Source organism: Volvox carteri (genome assembly GCF_000143455.1).
Source record: "Volvox carteri f. nagariensis unplaced genomic scaffold VOLCAscaffold_1, whole genome shotgun sequence".
In the NCBI taxonomy this organism is placed as follows: Eukaryota; Viridiplantae; Chlorophyta; class Chlorophyceae; order Chlamydomonadales; family Volvocaceae; genus Volvox; species Volvox carteri.
Window position 1 is genome coordinate 1,428,494 of NW_003307545.1, and position 23,145 is coordinate 1,451,638.

The 23,145-nt window shown below is 57.4% G+C and overlaps 5 protein-coding genes across 5 annotated transcripts; 2 read left to right on the forward strand and 3 right to left on the reverse strand.

Annotated features, from left to right (window-relative positions):
* Positions 1 to 918: 918 nt before the first annotated feature.
* On the reverse strand, positions 919 to 7,471 carry VOLCADRAFT_115636 (uncharacterized protein; the record flags this gene model as incomplete). Its single annotated transcript, XM_002946008.1, has 14 exons — positions 919 to 1,119; positions 1,443 to 1,578; positions 1,854 to 2,041; positions 2,294 to 2,487; positions 2,976 to 3,125; positions 3,313 to 3,361; positions 3,614 to 3,724; positions 4,870 to 5,035; positions 5,239 to 5,357; positions 5,778 to 5,888; positions 6,103 to 6,147; positions 6,422 to 6,511; positions 7,174 to 7,290; positions 7,409 to 7,471. 14 exons carry the CDS (start codon positions 7,469 to 7,471, stop codon positions 919 to 921), a joined length of 1,740 nt encoding a protein of 579 aa, XP_002946054.1.
* Positions 7,472 to 9,491: 2,020 nt separating this feature from the next.
* On the forward strand, positions 9,492 to 11,250 carry VOLCADRAFT_115637 (uncharacterized protein; the record flags this gene model as incomplete). The annotated part of the gene is made up of 5 exons (XM_002945648.1): positions 9,492 to 9,710; positions 10,050 to 10,223; positions 10,482 to 10,574; positions 10,765 to 10,822; positions 11,132 to 11,250. Coding segments are annotated over 5 exons (663 nt in total), but the record flags the coding sequence as incomplete, so codon positions are not given.
* Positions 11,251 to 11,291: 41 nt separating this feature from the next.
* On the reverse strand, positions 11,292 to 14,849 carry VOLCADRAFT_78675 (uncharacterized protein). The gene is made up of 6 exons (XM_002946009.1): positions 13,984 to 14,849; positions 13,649 to 13,738; positions 13,078 to 13,277; positions 12,581 to 12,749; positions 12,306 to 12,456; positions 11,292 to 12,125 (listed from the first exon to the last, which is right to left on the reverse strand). Exons 1-6 carry the CDS (start codon positions 14,659 to 14,661, stop codon positions 11,827 to 11,829), a joined length of 1,587 nt encoding a protein of 528 aa, XP_002946055.1. The 5' UTR covers positions 14,662 to 14,849; the 3' UTR covers positions 11,292 to 11,826.
* Positions 14,850 to 14,926: 77 nt separating this feature from the next.
* Positions 14,927 to 17,075, forward strand: VOLCADRAFT_85925 (uncharacterized protein; the record flags this gene model as incomplete). Its single annotated transcript, XM_002945649.1, has 5 exons — positions 14,927 to 14,996; positions 15,156 to 15,322; positions 15,777 to 16,092; positions 16,404 to 16,645; positions 16,920 to 17,075. Coding segments are annotated over 5 exons (951 nt in total), but the record flags the coding sequence as incomplete, so codon positions are not given.
* Positions 17,076 to 18,880: 1,805 nt separating this feature from the next.
* On the reverse strand, positions 18,881 to 22,992 carry VOLCADRAFT_85926 (uncharacterized protein; the record flags this gene model as incomplete). The annotated part of the gene is made up of 10 exons (XM_002946010.1): positions 18,881 to 19,045; positions 19,477 to 19,650; positions 19,850 to 19,998; positions 20,272 to 20,437; positions 20,741 to 20,867; positions 21,415 to 21,479; positions 21,871 to 21,981; positions 22,106 to 22,196; positions 22,413 to 22,605; positions 22,944 to 22,992. 10 exons carry the CDS (start codon positions 22,990 to 22,992, stop codon positions 18,881 to 18,883), a joined length of 1,290 nt encoding a protein of 429 aa, XP_002946056.1.
* Between the last annotated feature and the right edge of the window lie 153 nt (positions 22,993 to 23,145).

Below are 23,145 nucleotides of genomic sequence, written 5' to 3' on the forward strand. Positions count from 1 at the left end.
CTGCGGCAACTTGGTTGGTGAATCCGCTGTTCGAGGTGTTATTGTACAGCCCGGCGCTGACTACTCCATACAGCGGGATACAGCCCGGAGCTTACATAAGGCCTGCGTGGATTGCGTGTTAAATTCCCCCCGTCGGTCTCGTTGCCAGTCTCTTCATACTTTGCACGTCCCCACCCCAACTCCAGAAAACTGAGATTGCACTGCTACACGGTTGCCCACGTTGTGCCTCGTCCCGTCCCAGCAGTTGATTGTCGGTACTCGACGCAAGAATATTAACGAGGCTAGTAAAAGCATGAACGCAGCTCCAGTTCTGGTAGCCACGGCGAGGAACGAATGCGGTTATGCGGCATGTGCGCTGGGACGTGTTCGGCTTAATCGTGCTTGCTCTCCCTCCCTCCCGTCCTCCCTCTCTTCCCCTTTCTCACCCTTTCCCTCCGTCCTGCTAGATAGAGGACCAGCCCGGCTTCGGTCCGTGACGAAGCAGCAGCAGCAGCATCCTCTGCACCTGGACATGGCGTCCAGTCCACTCGTGGCCCTCTCACACTCTTCCACAACACAACACAACACAACACACCACGCCACACCACACCACAAAGTGGCACCACCTATGAAAAGCAAAGCTCCTCGTCTCAATTACTGCTCCTGTCGCTGCTGCCAACAACACATCAGCTGCACCCTTCATGCATGATGAATACCCGAGGGCGAACAAACGGCCGCATCTACAACTAGACATCTAGAAATAACTGCGCGGCTTGCGTACATGACCGCCGACGGGTCGGCTCATGCCATAAAGTCGCCACAGCAATCCAACCGCGAAACAGCGCAATTACCCACAGCAGCGCTGCTGTGTAGCTGCAGGCTGCTACAGAGCTGTCGCCTTAAAAAGCAAAGTTGCAACGACAGACGCTACTGCTGTCGCTACTGCTGGCCGCCGCCAGTCAGCCAGGACGGCAAGCCCCGGCCGCCCGCGGCACCCGTCGCACCAAGAAGTCGGTTGAGTGCGCCCGCAGCGGTTGCCTGTTGCTGTACACGTTGTACAGCAGTGGCCCGCTCGTCTGCTGACGCCAAGTACTCCGCCAGCGGCGGCAGATCCTCCTCCCTTACCTCCCCCCGGATGATCTACGCAGGGAGGTTGCGGGATAGGATAGGGGAAATAAAGGACTGAGGTGACCGGTAATGATGCCCTCTTTGACACGGTGCAGCCAGCACAAACAAAAACAACATATTCGCACATAGCACGGACATCCTAAGTCCCAAGCCCAAGTCTCACGGCTCACACAAGTCTCAAGGCACACACATCTTCATACAAACCAACTGCACTCAAATTGCTCCCAATCGCCGCCACTTTCTACTGACTTCCAATAGCGCAGCACATCCCTGCTCTCCCGCCTTCCCAAATCCCTCCTCCTCCCCCCCCCCCCGAACCCCGCTAGACAACCCACCTTGGACGCCCATCTCCTCTCCGTGTGCTCGCACACGTCCCTAAGGTCCCGGCCGCTCATGCCCCCAGTCCGCTCCGCCAGCTGAACCACCTCAGAGTCACTGAGCTGTTGGGCGTACTGCCGGAGAATCAGCTGCCTGCCGGACCGCCGCCACACAGACACACATACATACATACGCACGGAGGTTTAAAAGCAGGGCAGGGAGGGAGGGAGAGGAATGGATTATGAATGGAAGGGAAAGAAGGAGCAGAAAATGTTGGAAAAGAAATCTCGGAGTCACATGGCCTCGTGGTCAGGTAGTATCGCAGCGTGCAGGGCGCCGCCTACCGTCTTGCCGCCCGCAGCTGCCAAGCTGCCCCTACCTGCCTACCTGCCTGCCTACCTGCCCGGCACCTGGACCGCGCCACTCACCTGCATGCCGTGTCCGGAAGTCCAAATGTGATGACCAGGTCGAACCTGGACAGCAGTGCAGGATCTAAGTCGGTCTTGCGGTTGGTGGCGCCGATGACGACGGTGCGCTTCGTCTCCGCGTCGAAGCCCTCCATCTCCCGGAGCAGCACGGACAGCAGCCGCCGGCTCACTTCGTGCAAGCCCCCAGCCTAAAACAGGGATCAGGATGGGTGGGCGGGGTCAGGGTCCAGAGAGTAAGGGGGTAGGGAGGGTGGAGAGAGAGACATGGGTACAGAAAGGTGTGTCAGGCGAGGTGAGGAGGTACACGTACAGTTTCAACTGTCAACAATTGCATTGCCTGCAACATTTGCAAAACAAACGATGAAGGCAGCCCCTCCTCCTCCTCCTCCTCATCGCCTCCTCTTCCCCACCCCCACCCCCACCGCGCCCGCCCTACACACCTCTCGGTTCCCACCCAGAGCGTCCAGCTCGTCCAAGAAGATGATGGCACCTCCCATCGCCTCCGCCGCCTTGAATACGGCACCCAACTGCTGCTCGCTCTGGCCGTACCATTTAGACAATACGGCTTCCAGCGGCAGATATATTAGCGGTACGGCAGCCTGGCTGCTGATTACGCGGGCGCTGGTCGTCTTGCCTGTGCACGGTGGTTGGGGAGGGCGTATTGCGGGGGGACCAGGCCCAAATCCATACGGCATGGCAGGCAGGAGCGGGGGTTGCGTCCTGGTTTTCATATCGATCTGGGTACGTGGCATACGGATGCATATTGGGAAACTGAACAGTCTTCGGCACCATCCCACGCGGAGACATTCTATTATTCCTGCTTGTCGGTACCCTCCAAAGGCCTCCCCGCCCTCAGCGGCACAGGGCGGAATGCTGGAGCCACGGATCTCAGTTCAGAGTACACGGCGAAGGTGGGCTTTAGCAAATCCAGCTGTGAACTACCGCCGCCGCCACCGCTGCTCCCGCCCTCCCCCGATCTCCTCCTTCCCCATCTCCTCCGTGAACCAAGCAGGGATCCCCATCTGTTGCGTTCTCAGGCGTCCTAATTAGACGTTGCCTGCCCGCCCACATCTTGGCGCGAGCGCGCGCCAGGACGACCACTCAGTGCCACACAGCACCCACCCGTGCCCGGGGGTCCCTCGAACAGCACAGCCCGCGGGCGGTTGTTGGCGAAGGTCTTCCTTGTGGCCCGGGCCAGTTTGGCGTACACGTCCGGGCGCAGCAGCGGTAGCAGCAAACAGTCCTCGATGGTCCGTTTCTGTTCCTCGTAGCCTGCAAGGTGAGGCAGTAGTCATGGTAATAGTAATAAAAGTAGTAATGGTCGTAGTAGTGGTATAAAACTATGGCAACAACAACCCCACATAAGCGCATCAGGAGCAAGCCGTAAATTCTTATGCCATTCAGCTTTCAATTACGACGCCCAGCAGTAAACAATCCCCACCTCAGCCCCGTCTCCCACCTGCGAGTACACCCCAGTCCATCTTGTCCTTGTTACCAGGAGGGAACACCTGGGGGGGGGGCAGTAGTAGTAACAGCGGCAGAGGGAGGGAAGTTGGGGGTAGGGGTGCGCAAGGAAAGGTGGGGACGTGCGACAGGGATGGTAAATGTGGTGTGCTAAGCCGATAAGCCCCTCCCTAGCCTAGGGAAGGAAGGAGGTAGTGACATGGAGCTCCAGGCTGCCCTGCCTTCCACAATCACGTACCCCCACCTCCTCCGCTGTCACTGCCACAGCCACTGTCACCATCGCCAACCCCATGTACCTGGGCACCCATAGCTAGCAACTGCTCCACAGCGCGCGCGGCCGCGGGGCTACCCCAGTCGTAGCCTTGTGCACTCGTACCGCCACCGCCGCCGGGACCCCTAGGTCGGTGCTGTACGGAGGGAGCTGGCCCGGGCAGGCCGGGAAAGGCGCCGCCGCCGCCGCCGAAGGGCCCTATGAGCACAGGGAATGCCATGGTCCATGGTCCATGGTCCGGGGCAACCCAAGAGAGGGAAGGGGGGTTGTGGCAAAGAAGCAAAATGGCACACATTAGGGAGCCCCGCACTGGCCAAGGAGAAGGATTGTGCGCAATGGCATCACACGCCGCATCCCTCATTGCGCTTCGGGTTTGCGATGAGGGATGCGACATCTTGCGGGAGAGCAGGGTTGCAGGCAAGTCCACACTCCTGACCTCGCTGAATGTGCGATTTTAAGATGTGAGCCGCGATGTGTGTAAGCCGCGATGTGTGTAAGCCGCGATGTGTGTAAGCCGCGATGTGTGTAAGCCGCGATCAAGATGTGTGTGCGTACCTGTGTCTGAGCATTTATAACCAAGTCCCTTTAAGTCAAATACAAGCGTCACAGCACGATTGACGAACCGGAGGGTGATCCCACTCTTTGCTCCCACACCGGCTCGTCCAACCAACGGGGATCTCCACCCAGCAACTTTACCTACCTCCGAAACCACCAAAGCCTCCAAAGGAACCGAATCCACCCTCCGGCCCAACGCCGCCTCCATCCCCTTGTGCCCCGTCGTCCTCCTCCTTCGAGGTGGCGGACAACATAAAGTGGTGGTAGGGTTGCAAATACACGTGTGTTACGGCGGGAAATACTGGCGGGGAAGAATAAACCGGTAAACCTTAAGAGCCACAGCAAAAAGCGAATGGGTCGTAGGCCCCGTACGCCCCTGCGCTGCTGTAACAACAGCACGGCACGGTACAAGCCGAGAGTTTAGGCCACTGCTCTTTCCCTCTTTTTCCTCCCACACGCCTTCACACGCACGCATACACACACACGAATGCATTCGCATCTTGCATCGTCACCTTGGCGCTTCGACCCAACGACGTCCCCCTCGAGCGGGCCCCATACAACACCGCATCGATCTCCTTCTAAGCAAGGCAGGGCCAACATTTGCCATTGCCCTTCGCCACCGCCCCACTTTCACCCATCCCTCCCACCCTCACCCATCCCCACTACGACTGTTCCGAAACCACAAACCAGTTCCACCCACCCCGCACGAGCTGTCCTCTGACGTACCCGCATATCGGGCGGTAGGCCCATGCCCCGCTGCAGCTCCCCGAATATTTGCTGCATGGGCCCCACCATGAAGCCGTGCAGGGCGCTGCGGGCAAACTCCTCAAACAGGGACTCCATGGCCCGGGCGTTCGCATCCGAATCCATGCTGCCGTACAGGCCGTGGCGCCTGGGGCGGAACAAAGGCGGAAACAATAGAAGGGTTTAAGGTTCTGGATTTCGTTTTCTTTTTGACCTGACCTCTCCACCTGCTCCTCGTCCTCCACCTGTACCCCATCCGCCTGTCCGCCTCCACCAGCGCCTCCCCCCTCCTCCCCTCCCCTCTCCTCCCCTCCCCTCCCCTCCCCCCTCCCTCCCCCCCTCCGAACTCACTGCGCACTGGTGCTCCTAGGCGGCTGGTCCAATCCGAATGTCACATTGGCCGCCACCACCACACGACCCAGTGCTGCCAGCTCCTCAGCGCTGAAGGAACCGCGCTTAGAAACCACCACCTGGCAACCGCCAACCGCCAACCGCCACCAGCCAGCAGCCAAGTCAGGACACAGCCGAGGCGGGAGGGAGGGATGGAGGGGGACACACGCAAGATGAACAAGATGCGGCCCGAGTAAGGGTAGGGGCAAGGGGAAGTTTAGTTGCAGTGGGAGGAAAAGAGAAAACGCCAACGCAAGGCACAATCAATTCGGACAGAACCGACAGCTGACTCAACAGGCCGTCCCACACACCCCATCGGTAAAGTGGGCATCAACGGAGCTTCATCGCTCCTTTACACCCATTTTCGGGACCCCATCTTGCTCCTCTTACTGCCCTCTGCTGCCAGAGCCTCTCCTTACTTCCGGGTCTTGCTGACCTGTACCGGGGCACACACCACCAGGGCACACATCCCCAGGGCACACACCGCGATCACAACGCACCTGTGCCTGCTCGCTGCCACCCCGCGGAGGAACGAACATCATAACACGCAGCGTGCCATCAGATTGCCGTATCTCCATCCGTACTGTACGGGCAGCACCGTACACCGACTCCTGCACGCGCCCCAGCGGCAGGGCACACACGTATAATCGCACCGCACGGGGCCTAACGCCACGAGGAGCATTATTCAAGTCGGGCACCCTTACTAGTAGGCCTCCTGCTCCTGTTCCTGAAGCGACAAGCAAGAGGAAGGCCAGCCCCGCCGCCCGGCCCCACCTGCCGTATCCACACATAAGCGGGTTCCCCCCATCATACGCATCGACTCACGCTATAGCTGGTGCTCCCGCGCCCTCCCAGACCTTGTCGTAGCTCCTGCAGCGGGGAGGTGGTTGTGGCAGCAGTACTAGCAGCAGTAGCATTAACAGCAACAATAAACCAGTAAATTGCAGCAGCAGTACGAGGTAGAGAACAGGGGGCGGTGGCGACCAGGTGCGTGTAACAGCACGCAACATGCACCTCCTCACCGTCGGATGCCGCGCACGCACGCACGATAGCTAGGACAGTTAGCTAAAGCACCCTGGTGCCATGCACATGTTCCATGCATGTTTCCGTACCCATCAAGACCGTGCATTTACAAGCCACTTACCCGCAACACAGCATTGGCGTCGGCACCCTCCCGTATGGGAACCACCACCTCCACCGCGCCGTGCACCTCGCTGACCGTCGGCGGCTCACCCTGCGGGCCCCAGCCCCGAAACCAGACCGTCCGCGGGGCAGGCGCAGCGGAGCGGGACACACCGCCGGTGTTTCCATCCCCCCACACGAACATCATCACCATCAGGGATTTAACATTCATGGCGTGTTCAACACAAAACACGAACAGCGCATCTGGATCGAGGGCCCCGCACCCGAGCTACGCACACGATGGGCCTCCGGTAGGGTAGCCTTACAGTGGGTAGTTAGTGTCGCGGGTGGCGCTTTGCAGGCGTTACAGCGCGGGTACATGAACACACCAGGGTTATAGGGTTTGGCACCACTGGTAAGGCGCGACCATTGCCCCCGGGAGATCCCGGGATCGATACCCGTTAGGGTCAAAGTCCTTCCGATGGTGGAAGGCATTGCGCCCCTAATTGATGGACGGTGGTGACCTGGGATAAAGTTAACCTGCGAGCCGACCAGGAATGGAGTTGCGCCGCTGTCGACCCGGCAGATTCCGTTGGATGCTGGTGGTGGGTGCGGAATCTGAGCGATCCACTGACTAGGGTGACTGGATGAGGGTGCCCCGAAATACCGGGGAAGGCAGGGTTTCGCAGGGTAGCTGCCACGGGCGAAGATACACCCCCCTGTTTCACACACCAGTATGACATCAGCCGTAACCTTGGTGCGATCTAGTCCTACCTTGAGGCTGGGCGCGTTTACGGGGAGCCGCGCATTCACACGCGCAAACTCCTCCTCCACTTCAGCCCATGCTATCTTAAGGGCAGCCTGTGCAGCTGCCACAGCTTCCTGCAAGGACTGCCCAAGTAAAAAGCACAAATTCAACCAGCAGATCAAGCAGAATGCCAATAGCATTTGCGGTAGCATCGACTGCAGCAGGAGCAGCGGAGGCGACGGCTATGCTAATAAAGCCGACCAGAAGCAGCAGCAGCAGCAGCAGTACCAGCAGCGGCAGTAGCAAATATAGTAAGCGGTCCATTCACGTAGTGGGATGCAGCTGTCACAGGCACAACACCACGGGGCCCGAACATATACAGATCTGCGGGTTTCACCTGCCCACTGGAAGGATCCGCCAATACAGACGGAGCGGTCAAGGCCGCCGCTGCTGCCGCTGCCGCCGCAGCTGCAGCTCCGAAACCACGGAAAGAATGTGACCCGGCTTCGGCTCCGGCATTCTTCCACCATCCACTCCAGTGGCCGCCACCTTGGCCGCCGCTGCCGCCGCCGCAGCCCCCCCTTCCGCCACGGCCGCACCTGCCGGCGCCAGCGCTGGGGTCGCTGGAGGCAGCGAGTCCGCGTCCAGCTAGCCGTCCGAATGCAGATCCAGATCCTGCTACACTACCAGTTTGTGCGCTAGCCATGTTGCTAATTGATCTGGTATGGCTACTCCTAAAGGTAGTACTACTGCTGCTGCTACTGCTGCCTGTGCTGGTTGTAGGTCCAATAAGGATTGGGGCTGCAGGGCCGGCAGCAGTGGCGGCAGCGGTGGCAGCAGCACGGGATGAAGGACGATTGCCGATGCAATTGGCGGTGGACACAGATGGCTGTGCAGGAGCAGCACAAGCCGTAGCGGAAGATGAAGGAGGAGTATCGGCTCCGCCAGGAGAGCTGTGGGACGCGGCATTAAGATCCGGCGTCTCCGCTGCCACAGCCACAGCGGCGGCCGCCCCAGCACGGTCCAGCAATTGCGTGCAGGAAGCTAACCCGTGGGCAAGCGTCCAGGAAGCAACACCTGCGTAGAGGCCGCACAAGGTCAGTCCTATAAATTCTAGGCCTCTAGCTGCCCTTTCTGGGTTGGCATGTAGGATCAGTGTGTAGAGGTCGCCCCGGGGGGCGCGTGACGGGTTCCCCGGATGCGCAAACAATCCTTCCATACGTGTGATGGTGAGGCGACCTTGTACCAGCCTTGTACTATCAGAACAAATACGTTGCTAAGGGGCAGATTGGGGTGTTGCGACGTGGGCCAGCAGGCCACTAAAGCCTGCACGCCCGCCAGGCTACCTCCATCCCGCACCTGGACCTGTCACACGCCACAGGTGGCGTCCGCGCATGTTGATCCACAATTACCAAGCTTTCTGGGACGCTGTTGTGATGTTCGCCAGGAGGCCAAATCAGATGGTGAACAAGCGACGCTCAACCGTCACTCCTTACGTATTCAGAGTTAAGTGGGGATCATCTCACTCGTTAACAGTAGACTTATCGATATCCAGATAGACAGCATACGTATCCTAGCTGTTATAGGGAAATACCTTTCGTGAAGGTTCGACGATTTGGCCACAACCCAGCGAGTCAACCATAAGACAGATAAATTAATATATGTGCTTCGTTCGTCCAGACAGTAACTGCTTCCCTATAGTGAAATACGTTCGGGTTTCGGATCACTCATCATGCACGGCAGCCAAAACGTACTTGAGTAAGCATGGTGCTTGCATATCTTAGCTCTATGCCTGGTCTACATGCAGTCTAAATATTACATACACGACATGATGATTAACTGACGTAGCTTGCTCGTCAATTGACGACGCTTTACATCTAATCTCTTCCTTTGTACCTAGGAGGTATTATCATTTGCCAATTGAACATATCGAAACCCTGCACGAGTTGCCGCGTGGTCGCGGCCGTGCATGCTTACCGGGGCAACATCGGTGTTGCGCCTTGCGCCGATCCGCCGGGTCTATATGGCCTTGTTGGCGGCAACCAATAGCGACCTCATCGCGCTCAACAGTATCCGCCGCACCCGCATCAGCCGCCCCGTCGCCACCATCGCGACTGCGTCCTGCCACCCGTCTGCCGCCCTCTCGGCAATCAGGTCCACTCTCCTTCCCATTCTCCCCTCATCTTCTCCCAGCCGCATTCACCCGTTCAGCCCCACTGCCACTTCCTCTATTATCGCCGCCTTTTCTACAGCCCCAAACATGTCTGCCAGCCCAAATGACGGTTCCAGCGGCGCGGCCGCTGGCGGCGGCAGCATAACCCCTGCTACCACCACCACTCTGGAGGTCCTTGACACCATCACGCTGACGCAGCGCGAACAGGAGCTCTTCGACACGCTGCTCGCGGCTGTGCGCCACGCCGGTGCCGATACCTCTCTCCGCTGCGCCGGCGGTTGGGTGCGTGACAAACTGCTGGGACGTGACAGCGATGACATCGACATCGCCCTGGACAACATGCTCGGAAAGGACTTCGCGGATCTGGTGAATGAGTATCTCAAATCACAGGTGGGATGGGTGCACGATGGTCTGGCCTTGTGGGGGCGCAGTAGAGCGCGAAATATGGCGCTGGTTCCAGGTTTCTGTCGCTTGGAAGTGCAGTACTTAAATGAAGGCATTTTTTCTCTTGGAGCAGTGCAACAGGGGCTTGGGTTATTGGGGAAGTATGCGTAACTCAACCCCCAAACAGTTGTGTTACCGGCTCACGCCGGCGATCTGTTCAAGCCCCATGCCGTCTGACACACGGCACAACATGCGAAGCTCCGCTCCTCCATCCTTAACGGCTGAGCCCCGCCGTACCGCGTTCCTCTGCGTCCCTCCCCGCCGTGCCGCATTACATGCTCTCAGGGCCGGGAGGCCAGACACGCCGCAGTGATCCAGTCCAATCCCGATCAGTCCAAGCACCTGGAGACGGCGCGCATGAAGATCGGGGAGATGTGGATCGACCTTGTCAACCTGCGCTCCGAAACCTATGCCGCAGATTCGCGCATCCCCAGCATGACTTTTGGCACGCCCGAGCAGGTACGTACTACGACGCACCACGCCGTACTGTACGACCTTGCGGCGTCCGTGTTAGGAAAGTATCGCGATAGCAATGCGGCAAGGCATCCTCCGAAATCGCGTGGACGTTTCTCTCCGCGTGGATTTTCTGTGTGACTTTGAATGCTAGGTTGCTTATTCGGAAACGTTATGACGGACGAGGTTCACATTTATTCGGGTAATTTTCGATTCTCCTGAATCCTGGCATGTGTGATGTGATTATTTCCTGACCGCATGCAGGACGCAATGCGACGTGACTTTACGATCAACGCGCTGTTCTACAACATCACCCAACGCGGCGTGGTAGAGGACCTCACAGGGCGCGGACTGCAGGTGCGGGGTTGCGATTGGGCGCTGCGCGTGTGGCAGTTTGTGTGCAGGACCCAATGCTCTGCTATTCGGAACTTTCGCCGGGGAAACCTTCGTTAAAAGCTCTATTTGCGTCAAAGGCGTGATCGGCTGGATTGCTCAATTTCTGCTGTCGCGCGCCATGAAGGTTGCTGTACCATGTCGTACTGCGCAGGACCTGCGCGACGGCCTAATTCGCACGCCGCTGCCGCCACGGGAGACCTTTCTCGATGGTGAGGGGGGATTGAGTTTGGCACACCCTAGGAGGCCTTACCGGGGAGGCCGCACGGGTCGTTTCACGATGTGGTGTTCAGATTCTGTGATGCCATATGCTGTGGCAGCCGATGACCTATCGGCAACTGGCCGTGTGACCTCATGCCAGGTCAAGCCGCTTTGTTAACCTGGGTCAGCTATCGCTGTGAGCGTAAGCGCTGGTGTGGTTTTCTATGCAACGCAAGATTATGTGTAGTTGTGAGCAGCGCTTGATTAATACGTATGTCGGTCACAAAGTATTTCGCCCGTTGACCGGATGTTGTCAACAGATCCGCTGCGGGTCCTGCGGGCAGTGCGCTTCGGCACCCGGTTCGGCTTCCGACTTCATCCGGACATCCTGGAAGCAGCGGCCTCGGAGCAGGTGTGTTCGGGGCTAATGTGGTGGTAGCGTTAGTCAAGGGGCTGACGGTTCGCACGCCAACGAAAAAGCAGCCATCTGTCTACATAGTGAAAAGAAATGAGCTAAAAACGTGAACAATGAAGCCGAACTATGAGATAGCGAATCGGACATTCCGGGTAAAGTCTCAACACAGACGCATCTAAAGCTGGCTGGAGGGCGTGTGACTACTGCGGTCGCTGACTGAACGGGCTACTTTTGAAAACCGCCCTCCTGAGAGGCTATCTTTGACTGTACAATATGTACACACATGCCTGGATGTTCCTGCCAACAAAACTTTCACTGCTATATAGTGCTAACCCGCCGCTTTTCTCCTCCACCAAACGTCGAATGTACCTTGATAACTTTCTACGTGCAAGAACGGTTATGGCGTCGTTGCTGCACAAGAATATTACCTAACCCTCTTGCCACATCACCAAAACGTCTGCCTAGTGCGCCGTGACAGGCGTCGTGCATGATACCCTGTGGCTCCGGCACCTAGCCCAACTGGGTTTTTCAACAGCTCGGTATCGTCAGACGAGTCCCTGTCCGACCGTTCATTATTCCTCATGAGCACTAGCAAATGCATTATGCGCTTGAACCGCCCTCCGTCTCCATAGCCGCTGCCGGCTGCGCTGCCTCCGAAACCGCGGCGGGCACAGCACCCGACATGTCGACCATGATGGCGCGGTAGAGCAGTAAATAAGCCATGTGCCAGTCACCACCGCCACTGAGTTGCAGCACCTCTTCCTCCGTGCGCACCGTGATCTTATCGTCGTCGAAACATACCCACGTACCGTCCGACGACTGCTTCACCCATGCAACATAGTGTCCCGAGTCGGCCGTTCGACCCTTGTGTGTCACCACGCCCACCAGCTCATATTTACCTGCAAGCGAAGCAAAAGGCGATGAAGCACCAACGATAACTCCATGTATAGGGATTGCGTTACAATACACGACAGCAGGTGCACACACCTGGGCAGCTGCACTTAACTACGCTTCCCAACCCAATTTGTAGGCAGGTAGTTATACAATAACATCACAGCACGCCTTGCAGGTAAACGTACCCGTCATAGATAGTTTTGTGGAAGAAGACGTAGTGGGTGCGCTCGTGCTCGCCACCGCAGCTTCCTTCATGTCCACATCCGCAACGGCGTTGGCAGCGGTGAGCGTTCCAGAAGCAGCAGAGGCGGTGGCGACAGCCGAGGGACCCGGGCCCTGTGCAAAAAGTAGGCCATGCGATGCAATGTTTCGAGATTTGTGCTAGATTACAATCATGGAAGGAAGTTGTCGTCGCGTTGCAGATTCCAGGGTCCCGCACCAACTTACAGCCAAACCCCACCTTTTTGGCCAGCTTCTTGGCCTCAATCTCGCGGTCCTGAGCCTCCTTGTATGCGACACGAGGAGCCTCCAGCTCCTTTTTGAGCTCGTCGCTGCAAAATTCAAACGCGTCAAACTCCAGCGAGAATGGAATCTTCTTCAAGATCTTGGCTTTCTGGCCATTATCGCGCCTGTCGAGAGTGGGGAATGCAAAGAATGGGCGGACGGTTTGCCTGTTGTAGGCCTGACTTAGGCTGCGCCTTTTCTTTTCTCGCCAGAGTGAGCTGAGAATACATGCTAAACCATGGATTGGAAGGCTATGTGACCTGTGGAGGTTTACAAATTAAGGAACCCAAGGTAATCAACACCGGTTTGCGCTGTGGTCTCCTAAGACCTGACCCGGGAAGCGGAGGCCAATCCTGTCCTGCTCGGGCCGCTAATGCAGCATGTGCTGCAGAGGCAGCAGCTGCGACAGGGCTAACGAACGCTATAAGGCAGACAATGGAGAAGCAGCAGCACCTGAAGAAGAAGCGCATCATCTGCAGCGTAAGGAATGGCGGCAGGGCTGTGAGTGACGTTCCGCCGCGGAAAACCACAGTACGGCCCATCGCCACGCTGCTGCGCTCGCGCTCTTCCTTGAGCCCCAGCGCCACGCCCTCGCTCACGTGCGCCGTCTTCTCCTCAATATTCACCTTGAGCGTGTACGTCATGCCGTCCTCCTGGGGCATTCGATTGTTGTCATTATCAATGCATGTTCAGAGGAGATGTTATTAAAGAACCGCAAATTGACCAGCCAGGCGGAACGCGGCTGACCTATGGGGTTAGAAGCTTATGGATGATGGGAGGCTACTTGCGTGAATATCGAGCGCTGTCAGGCACGCACGGGTCGGGCGCGAAGAAATTATACATGCCTTGCTGTCATTGCATGGCGTTTTGCAATTGCAATGATACATTCCATACATTCCAGGCAACAAGGCTGTGGAGCAGAGTGGAGACTTATTGGAGGGGTTTTACATAAAAGACCCGGAGAGAAAAGCCCATTCGAGAATTGGGTCAATGAGGCGCTCCCCCGTGGCCGCTTGGTGCGTACCGTGAATTCCTCGGCAGACTCGTCGCTCTTGAGGCGCAGACGGGTCCGCATGCCGAACAGCTTGTCCACCACGGGGTTCCCGTCCTCGTCCTGCGGTTAGGAGGAGTGCAAGGGGCGGCGTATGGGCTTAGACGTCAGCCAACCTCGGAAGGACGCAATTGGGAACTGTGTAGGGCAATGTGCTATCGGATGCTTGCGTACAGAGGGCCGTCTGTCACCGCCCAACTCTCGTACAGGGGTGTGGCCCTGTGCGTTGCTGTCCCATGGACTTGCTCTGCCCACCGGGGAATCGTTTCAGTGAACAGCCGCTTCTGTCCTTCCCGTAGCTGACGGACCTTTACTTTCTCGCGCATAGCGTACATGACGTTGGTCCAGCATTCCTCCGCGTCCTGCTGCGCAAACACGCCCTGCGTTTGCTGGGCAAACTGCGGAAACTTTGCGCGCAGCGCCACGAGGAATGCGTAAGGCGGGAAGGGGGCGCCGCCGCTCTCCAAGTCCTTGAAAAGCTCCGCGATGGCCGTCACAAGACGGCCAGTCGGGTCACCCCCAGCGCCTGAGGCCTTCTTGTAGAGGGCTTCACGGAGCGGCTGCACCGCGAACATGCATTGCAGTGTGGAATTCATGTAACATGTATTGCCGAGGTTGTGCAGGCCGGCACCAAAGCGCTTGGTCTCCAGATGTTCCTGCTCGGCCTCCGGCAGATCTTCCACAAATTTCGGGATGTTCTTCGGGGCCTCCACTGGCACTGCTTCCGCGGAGCCCATAAGCATAATTGTCATGCCCTCCTTTGGTGCGGACTTTCCCCACTCATCATCCTTGAGCAGTGCGCCCTTTATCATGACCTTTTGTCTGTCCGGCGGCACGCCCGTCAACGCAAACAGCTGTGATTTGAAAACCAGAGGTGGCTGCGACACGTCGACTTCGACATCGTTGTATGTTTCCTTTCCCCATTTGACATTCAACTTGACTTGCGTCATATCTTCGGCGGGCCGCTTGCCAACCGTTTGGGTCATGCAAACTATGTGGAAAATAGGCTTTCAAAGTATCAGACAAATCTAATAGGAATTGCAGCTATGCGTGGTGCAGGTGGCGCACCTCCTTGGGCACCTTACGTAAGGCCAAATCCGCAACTTTACCAATCCAATAGGTGCGCATGGGGCAACTGAAGTAATTTCAGCATATTTTTCTTCTCCGTTTTAGTACCATCTGTATCCCCAGTTTCTGTTTCGACTCATACTTGCACGTGTTGACCCTCGCACGTCGTACGGCATTCCGTAGGTACGAAGTGCGCTGGCTACAAAGATCAGTAAGGAGCGCGTCGGAACGGAACTTGAGGGGATGTTCAACGGTGAGATTGTTTCGTACTTGACACGCACGCTGCGCATTTTGAGGCTCTCCAAAAGGCGAAATACACGTACCCATGTACGCACGCCCACACGCGCGCGAGAGTGTTTACATTAATCCACTTGGAAGTTTACTTCAAGAAGGCCCTTTCGGACCTTCACAGGCCCCTCGCCCGTGGACGCTGTACGCTTGTTGCACCGGCTGGGCCTCTTCACGTCAGTCTTCGGACTACCGCCCTCCCTCCAATCGCGACTTGGCAGCGCGTATGGCGGGCCGTGCTGCACATCCATGGCAGCAGCGGACGGCATCGCATGTGCTCTGGGCCTGCAGGTCTGTGTCAAATGCACTTTGCTCGTGCGGGCACTAGGCCGTTGTTTAGCAACAACATACACGCCATACAGCAGGCCGGGACCCAGCCATGGGCCATTGTGCGGCCATGCACCGGCCAATGCTGCGGGGTGAGGACGGCGGACCAGGACGGTCTTTCCAGGATTGGCATGGGGAATGGCGTATTGGTCGCGCTAGCAGTGTGCGGTGGGTCTGCTTAGCTGAGGTCAGTCGGGGCGGGTAGCGGGCAGCGGTGTTGACGTGTCCTGGATACCAATGAATCAGGTCGCGCTGGCAGCAGCAAGAGTAGCAGCAGCAGCAGCAGCAGCAGCTACCCCGGGTGCGGATTCCGACATTACCATTATTCGCCCACAGTGCCCAAATCCTTGGGTCGTGTCTGAATCGGTGCTCCCCATTTTCCTCCGCTCTTCTTTCCCTCAACCATGGGCCGCTACAGATGGACAAGGAAGAGCGACGCTTCCTGCTGCTGGCGGCCCTGCTGCTGCCGCTGCGCGACCTCCGTGCGCCGGCCGCCAAGGGCAAGCCGGTGCCCGCCACCGCAGCCCTCATCCGTGACTCGATCAAGTGGCGCGTCAAGGACATTGAGATGACTGGGGCGCTGCATGATGCGGCGGCGGAGCTGGCGGCCGCGCATGCCGTACTGTCCAAGGGTGCCGCTGCCGGCAGCGTTGACGCGGCGCCGGGCCGCGAGCAGGATGTCCGGGTAATGCTTGGACAAGCAATTCGCAAGCTAAAGCAGCACTGGAAGCTTGGTGAGTGGAATTGCACGTGAGAGGCTTGGCTTCGTGCGGGATGGATGGCGTCCTTGGTAGCCAATGTAAGAGGGGACATGGCGCAGGAGCTCCCAAACGCACTACCAAACCTACCACATGTATGATCTCGTACTCCCTACTCCGCTTCTTGGCCCGCGCCCTGTGTGTGTACTACCGCTCCAACCCACCACGCCCCGCGGCCCCTCCGCATTGTCATCGCATCGATGCATCGTGACTCGGCTACCTTGCACCAACTGCATACACCACAACGCCACGACTGCTGCAACGCTGCAATGCCGCACTCCACGCAGGCGTCGTCTTAGCACCGGTGGTTCTCATGCGCGCGGCGGCACCGCTGGGCAAAGATGCGGCCTCTAGTTCTGGGTCTGGATCCGCGGGCGGCTCGGAGGACTCTACCGTAGACGGAGGCGGTGAGTTGTCGGAGGAGGCCGCCGCTGCGCGACTGGAAATGGCTCGGGAGCTGCTGTCCGCGGTGGAGGCGTACGGTCTGGCAGAGTGCTGGTCTTGGAAGCCCCTCATGGACGGAAAAAAGGTGCGGAAGCCGTTTGTAAAATGGCGTTCGTCTGAATTGCGGCGGCAGGTGATGGTTGGGGAGTTTTCATGGAAACTGCAAATTGGACTCGGGGAAGAGCCTAACGGTTCAATTCACGGTCGTGGGGTGGAGGTTTGGAAAGTGTAGGGTTTTAGGGGTTTTTAGGAACGTAGCCACTGCTGACGCCAAAACGCACAGCGATTCATTTGGGTGTGCTGAGGGAGGATGCCTCGCTGTGCGTGTCGTGCAAACCCCCCCGCCCGATCCGTCGCAGGTGATGAGCCTGCTTGGCTGGTCCAAGCCTGGTCCCGAGCTAGGTCGGGTGATGGCGGCAGTGGTGGACTGGCAGCTGATCCACCCGGCAGGGACGCTGCAGGAAGCGGAGGAGATGGTCAAGCAAAAGTACGGCGTGGGGCAACCAGAGGTCTGACCCCTGCCGCTAGGATCGCGTGTTCGGCTAAGGGCCCTGCATCGCGACGGCCGGGAGTTTGCTGTAAGGCACGCGAGCTGCAATGAGGTGCCAAGTTGATGGACGCAACCGCCAAGGCAAGTTGAGACTGGTGGACGTGCGGACCGCCGAGGAGGGTTGTAGGATTGTGGACCCCCGCTAGAGTGAAAAATTCATCGAGGTGTAACAGTTTGCGCTTTGGACAGCAAGGAGCAAACCTCCCACGTGTTGCAAGTTGCTCCACCGAGGCTGTGCCCGGGTGGATAGGCAGTATGCGGACGGACGAAGACAGGCCGTGGCAAGAGGCGGTTGGCCTAACTGGGCTGCAGGATGCGGTCAGTGGTGACGCGACGTCATGGCGGGTGATGTGCAAGGATGGTCCGCAGAGCTTCGGTTACGAAGCGAAGGTGGTGGCTTTGGCTGATATCAGATTAGGCGCGGGCTACGATAGGAGCACATGAAAGGCTTGTTGGCTGTGTGGGTCGGATATAGTGGTGGTGCTTTGCCATATGGGTGGGGCCGCCGTTGCAAGGAGCCTCCTTGCAAGGAGGAGCGCCTAGTCTTGAGGCAAGATGAAAACCATTTCGGACCTAAGGTTGTTGCCAGGTTCCCTGCGCAATTATTTTGTAAACCCATGCCATGCAGACCCTGCAACAGTGTGCCGTGTGTGCACCAGCGCAGCGGCACATACGTTACCAGAGAAGGAAGTCTAAGCCAACGAAAAGGTCTAACGAAGCACCGCAATATGAAGGGACGATGAAGTGCATTGAGACATCAAAGGACAGCCGGGAGAAGATGCGGGAGGAATCCTGGTCGTTCAATAGGATTGCATAGGTTCCGGGTGATTACATTGCGTGAAATTGCAATGCCGCGCAAGAGTTTTTTATGTCGCATGTACACAGAATGCCCAAGTCGAACTAGGCAGGCTGTAGGACCCTCCTTACACTGTCCCAAAGCGCGCAGTCCCATTAAACCCCATGTCCGCAAGTTTATCCGCGGTCCCAACCGGCGTTGTCTTCGACTCTTGCCACCGCCATGCCTTCTGCTTTTCTATAACCCCCGTCACAAAATTGCCCTGCGCAAAAGAATAGCTTGCGGCACTGCTGCCGCTGCCTTTCTCCGCAATCATTTTCACAGGTTCCTTGCTTAGTGACGATGATGATGATGATGATGATGATGATGATGATGCCACGTATGTGGTTAACATGATCGCGACTGAAGCCCCTACGTTCAATGTTGGCGCTATAATCCGATCTGTCTCACAAGCGATAAAATAGGTTGAGCTTGCTGGCCTTCGGAACATTGCGCAGCGTCCCAAAATGCTTCACGCTCCTCTCCATCACGCACATTTGCACTTAACACCACCACCCTTACCATTACTACCGCCGCCACCCCAACCACCGATATGCACATATGCGATACGTAGCCTAGCTCTCGCCTTGCGCCTGGTGATGACTCCTCAACACCTCTCATTATAGTAGCATCATGACATATGCACACGTCAAACATCACGGTAACCTCAACTGGACTGCCTGCCGCCACCAAACACGGTGACACGCAAAAAGCCATTCACCCAGACCACCCTTACAATTCGAGACAACTTCCGGCCGTCATTTGGCTGCGGCACCAGGTGGCCTAAGCCCACCAGCCATGCCATACTGCATGCTGCCGGGCCCTTCTGTGCCTCCTCACTGCCCTCTCCGAGCCGCAAGCCGGAGAGCCCTTTGCTCACAATTGGACACACCTTACCTACAATGGCAGACGCAAGACGCTAGGCCCTGACCCGGTTAATGACTGGCAGGTTGCTCGTTCCACTTCTCATATCGCCTGTCGCCTGTGAGCTGCGCTAATTTGGTGTTGTACGGCTTGTATAGCTCCATGAGGAGCTGCCGTGCCCGCGGCTGCACGGGCTCCTGCCCCCTGGTGAAGCTTTGCGGCGTCCCGGCGCTGGCCTGCAGGGCCGAAGCGGAGTCCAACGAACGGGACCAACAAGAAGCTTCGAGTTAGGGGGTAACCATCCAATCAAACCAAACGACGCATGATATGTTTCAAGGGAGGGGCAAACAGCGGAATGAGGTTCTAACATTGCGTGTCTGGACGCAGCGGGACCACCCAATGTCGTGCTGTACCTTGAGGGAAGGGAAGGTGAATGCAATGAATGCTGACCTCACTATCCGTGACAAGATCAGCCCATTAACATTATATAATACCCCTCCAAGTACCCATCGCAGAGAAACAACGACAGGCTCGCCGACTGGTGGCCCATGCATTAGGGCGACGATGGGGAAGCACGGAGGCGGAAAAACAAGGAGTTATAACGTGCGCATTATAACGTGCGCCGTATAACGTGCGACCGCGCCGATAAGCATTAGAAGGACCATACCATGCGCGTCAATGTGGCATCGTCGACCTTCGTAAGGCCCAGAAAGTCCACAAGCTTGGCCATGGTCTCCTTGGGTCGTTGGAACAGGTCATCCGAATGCACGACCATCCAGTTCGACGGGGGAATGAAGCGGTACCAGATCTCCAGGAACAGGCCGTACATGCCGCGCATGAGCTGCACTCAGTAGGGGGGAGTTGAGAGGCGCTCACAGCGGAAAGATGGGCAGAGGCGCAAAAAGGAAAGGGTGTTAAAAGAAAGGATGGGGTGAAGAGACCAACAGAAGGGCTCATGAGACACAGGAAGGCCGGCACAAGGATGCTTCAAAAGAGCCTTATCCATTCATCAAATTTGCCCCCTGTCATTTCCTCCCTACCTGGTCGGCGTGGAAGTACACCTGCTCCTCCCGATGACTCAGAGCCTCAAAGTACAGCGCACAAGGAGCCTCCCCAAAGTCCTGCGCGCACGCCCGGAAGGCAGCCACTTGCTCTTCTACATATGCCGTGAAGCCCGAGCTGCTTTTGCCTGCGGGGGGAAACCAACCCTGGGCTGTAATAAATCTATCCAGCGCATCCTACTGGGTTTAGGCAAAATCGCTAGAGCGCCAGTGCGGCCTGCAATGCTTACGGAGTGAGATGCCTAAAGTTACGAGATACTAAGGGGGAAGAGGAAGAGGGCCTTGAGGACCGAGCCGGGGTCCAAGGTTATAACGTGAGAGAGGAATCGACGTTCGGGTCGGTTTCCTCCGTGGCTCCCATCCTTCAAATCCGCTCCCCCCGCCATTGCCCCCAGACGCACCATATTTCCCATGGTAGTGAGGGTAGCCGTGGAAGGCCGAGTAGAGACGGGCGATGGGGTCGCGCGCGACCAAGATCATTTTAGGCATCTTGTCGCCGTAGACAGCGCGGACCAGCAAAGGATTGTGCGCTTCCGTTTCCCAGTCGATACCCGCGTCAGTGGCGCGCTGTGTTAGGGGTACGGATTACGAGCAGCAAGCAGCACCAGGGGTCCGATGTAATGGTGACTCCACCATAATGCCAACTAACGAAAGTCTGACCAGGAACCTTGTTAAAAATTCCGGTCCGTCCGAAGGCCAGGCAAGAAGCACATGCTGTGGGACAAATATCGAGCTGCTGCAGCAGTAGCAGTAGTACGCAGCTGACCTAAGGCATGTTGTCAACTATTACGGCATAACTTGGGCCGGCAACACCGTCACCTACCTCCGCCAAGTAACCTCCCATTCCAGCAGGCACCTGAGCACACCTACCTTACTGTCCGCAGCCACGCTTGTGTTGTAGCACCTTTGTGACATGCAGGTGCCCACGGGAACCTTTTCTGTATTGAATAGCTCCACGCAAGCGCGATAGCAAGGCTTCATGGCATCCGCATAGCCCCTATCCGGGATAAGACCAGCCAAGAAATATGGGAAATAAGGTACCAGGGCCAGGTCTACACACGGAACACATACGCGCGTGCAACTCCATCGTCGCCCCAATTCAAGTAATGCCTCGTTTAGGATTAGGTGTTGGACAGGTTTTGGTGGGGTTGGAATGAAACGCCCAGAATCAGATGGATAATGTGACTAAGAAACAAGTGGGAAAAAATCAGGCAGCGCGAGGTGATTGGGGAGATAGAAGAAGCGCAGAGCGGCGAGATATAGGAAAGGAAACGACGGGGCACAGGATGGACTTGCGGAGATTTCTTGAGAGCCCGTCCTTAGGAAGTCGCTGTTTGCATCCCCGGTAACAGCGGCAGCCAGGGTGGTACGGAACCCGGTAGCAAGAGCCATGGTACAAAGTCATCGCGCCCCCGAGCATCAATCAGCGAGAGCGCGCTCCCCCTAATGAGGCGCCCTGATTGACCCGTAGGTCGACCCATCCCGTGTCCTCCGCCACGCTCCAAAGGGAGGAGCGTACGGGGCGAGGTACACTCATACCGTACCTGTGGGCCTTACCGGCCGCGGCCCAGTAGAATGCGAACGTGGAGGCTGAGCTATCCATAAGGACCTATGTCATTCCGTACGGCAGTGGTCAGATGAGCGGGCGGGCGGGCAGCACTGATCAGGAGCGCATCAAGATACGTGGAGGCGCGCATGCTGACCAAGACCTCCGACTATTGCTCTCGGAGCGAATGTTCTGGCCATGGGGGTGTGCATACAACGAGCGGATAGCGGCTCAGCGAATCGAGGACACCATGTAGACCTACCAAACACCTGCCCATTCCATCGCCCCGCCTCGGCTGGGTTGAGCGCTACAGGGCGAGGCCGACAGCCCATCCTCTCTCCCTTTCAAGCAGCTACAGCCCGCTCCCTTGGACTTCGTCGTCCGCATCAGGGCCCCATCCTCTCTGATAATCCTGGTCATCGGCTAACGCCCTCCACGCCTCCGCGGTTCGCACCTTTGTGTCAGGGTTCTGCCGAATGGCCTTAGGAGCCTCCTTCATATTATCTAGGTAGAATGCCATCGTCTTGCCCTCTTCGCCCCAGAATTGGCACCCCGAGCATGCGTCCTGCATGTGCACTTAAGGACGTTGGAGGCGATGGCAGGGGCGCGCGAGATAAAACATGCTCCAAAACCACCTCCCAATGGCTCGCTTCCCTCCACGTCCCCGTCCCAGTCCTGCAGCCACTTACCACCACGACGTCCGGGTGCTGCATAAGCTTAGTCGAGATACTCATCGCTCCCGCGTGAAACATGCCAGTGACGTAGAAATACGGCAGACACCTGCCGTCATGCACATGCGAGCCCATAAGCAGAGGTTTCTTACACAGGGGTACACACACGGGTAAAGCCGCAGACCCAGGGATTACACATAGCCTGCCTGCCCCTCTGATGTGCACCCCGAGCAGCACGCGCCCAGTCCTTGCCTCATACCGCCTGTGCCGGTGGTTATCTGATGTGGGTTTCCTCAGGGCCCTGACCTTGCACCCAATGGCATACCTGAAATCCCCGTTGCTGGTGTTCCAGCAGGGGTTCTTCACCTCGCTCAAGAACGTGTCTGGCACCTGCTCCATGACCTCCGGATCCAGAACTTTGGCTGCTTTTCGGAGCCGGACAACGTCAACAACCGTGTGTTTCGCAGTACTCTGCGTCCCGCTGGAGGACGTGTCTGCAGACCCGGTGTGTCCTTGTCCTGCACCGGTGGGGACGAGTTGGCAGGAGGTGCGCAGGAAAAGCTCAGCGTTTCGCAGGGTGGCCTTCCCAGGTTCTGGCGCTACTAGCTACATCTCATGTATGAATAGGCTGTTCGTGACAGCAGGACAGATGTGGCAACGTTACGCAAGACTGTTGCAATCGCAGCAACGAGAAGTGGGAGGTCCATACAATCCGTAAAATCCTTCACACATTTTGTACCCACAACCAGAAAACTCTGCGCAAAACTGAGCCATGCGCAGTTACACTCAGTCAGTTTGAACCTTAAGGTGTGTGCCTTCCGTTCTGTTTCCAACAAAGGGACACGCAAACCCCTACCTTGATCTTTCTCCGCACTTATTTTAGCGCCCAACCGGACCGGACGCATCGTGACGGAAAGATGGAAGCTCTGCATGACAGCTGCAACGCAAGCAATTGCAAGCGCTACTGATGCTGTTATTAAGAGCAAACTTAGGATCTTTTCAGACCAAGTGTTTGATGTCCTTGGTGTCTTAAGACCACCGATGCGACGGTGAGTAAC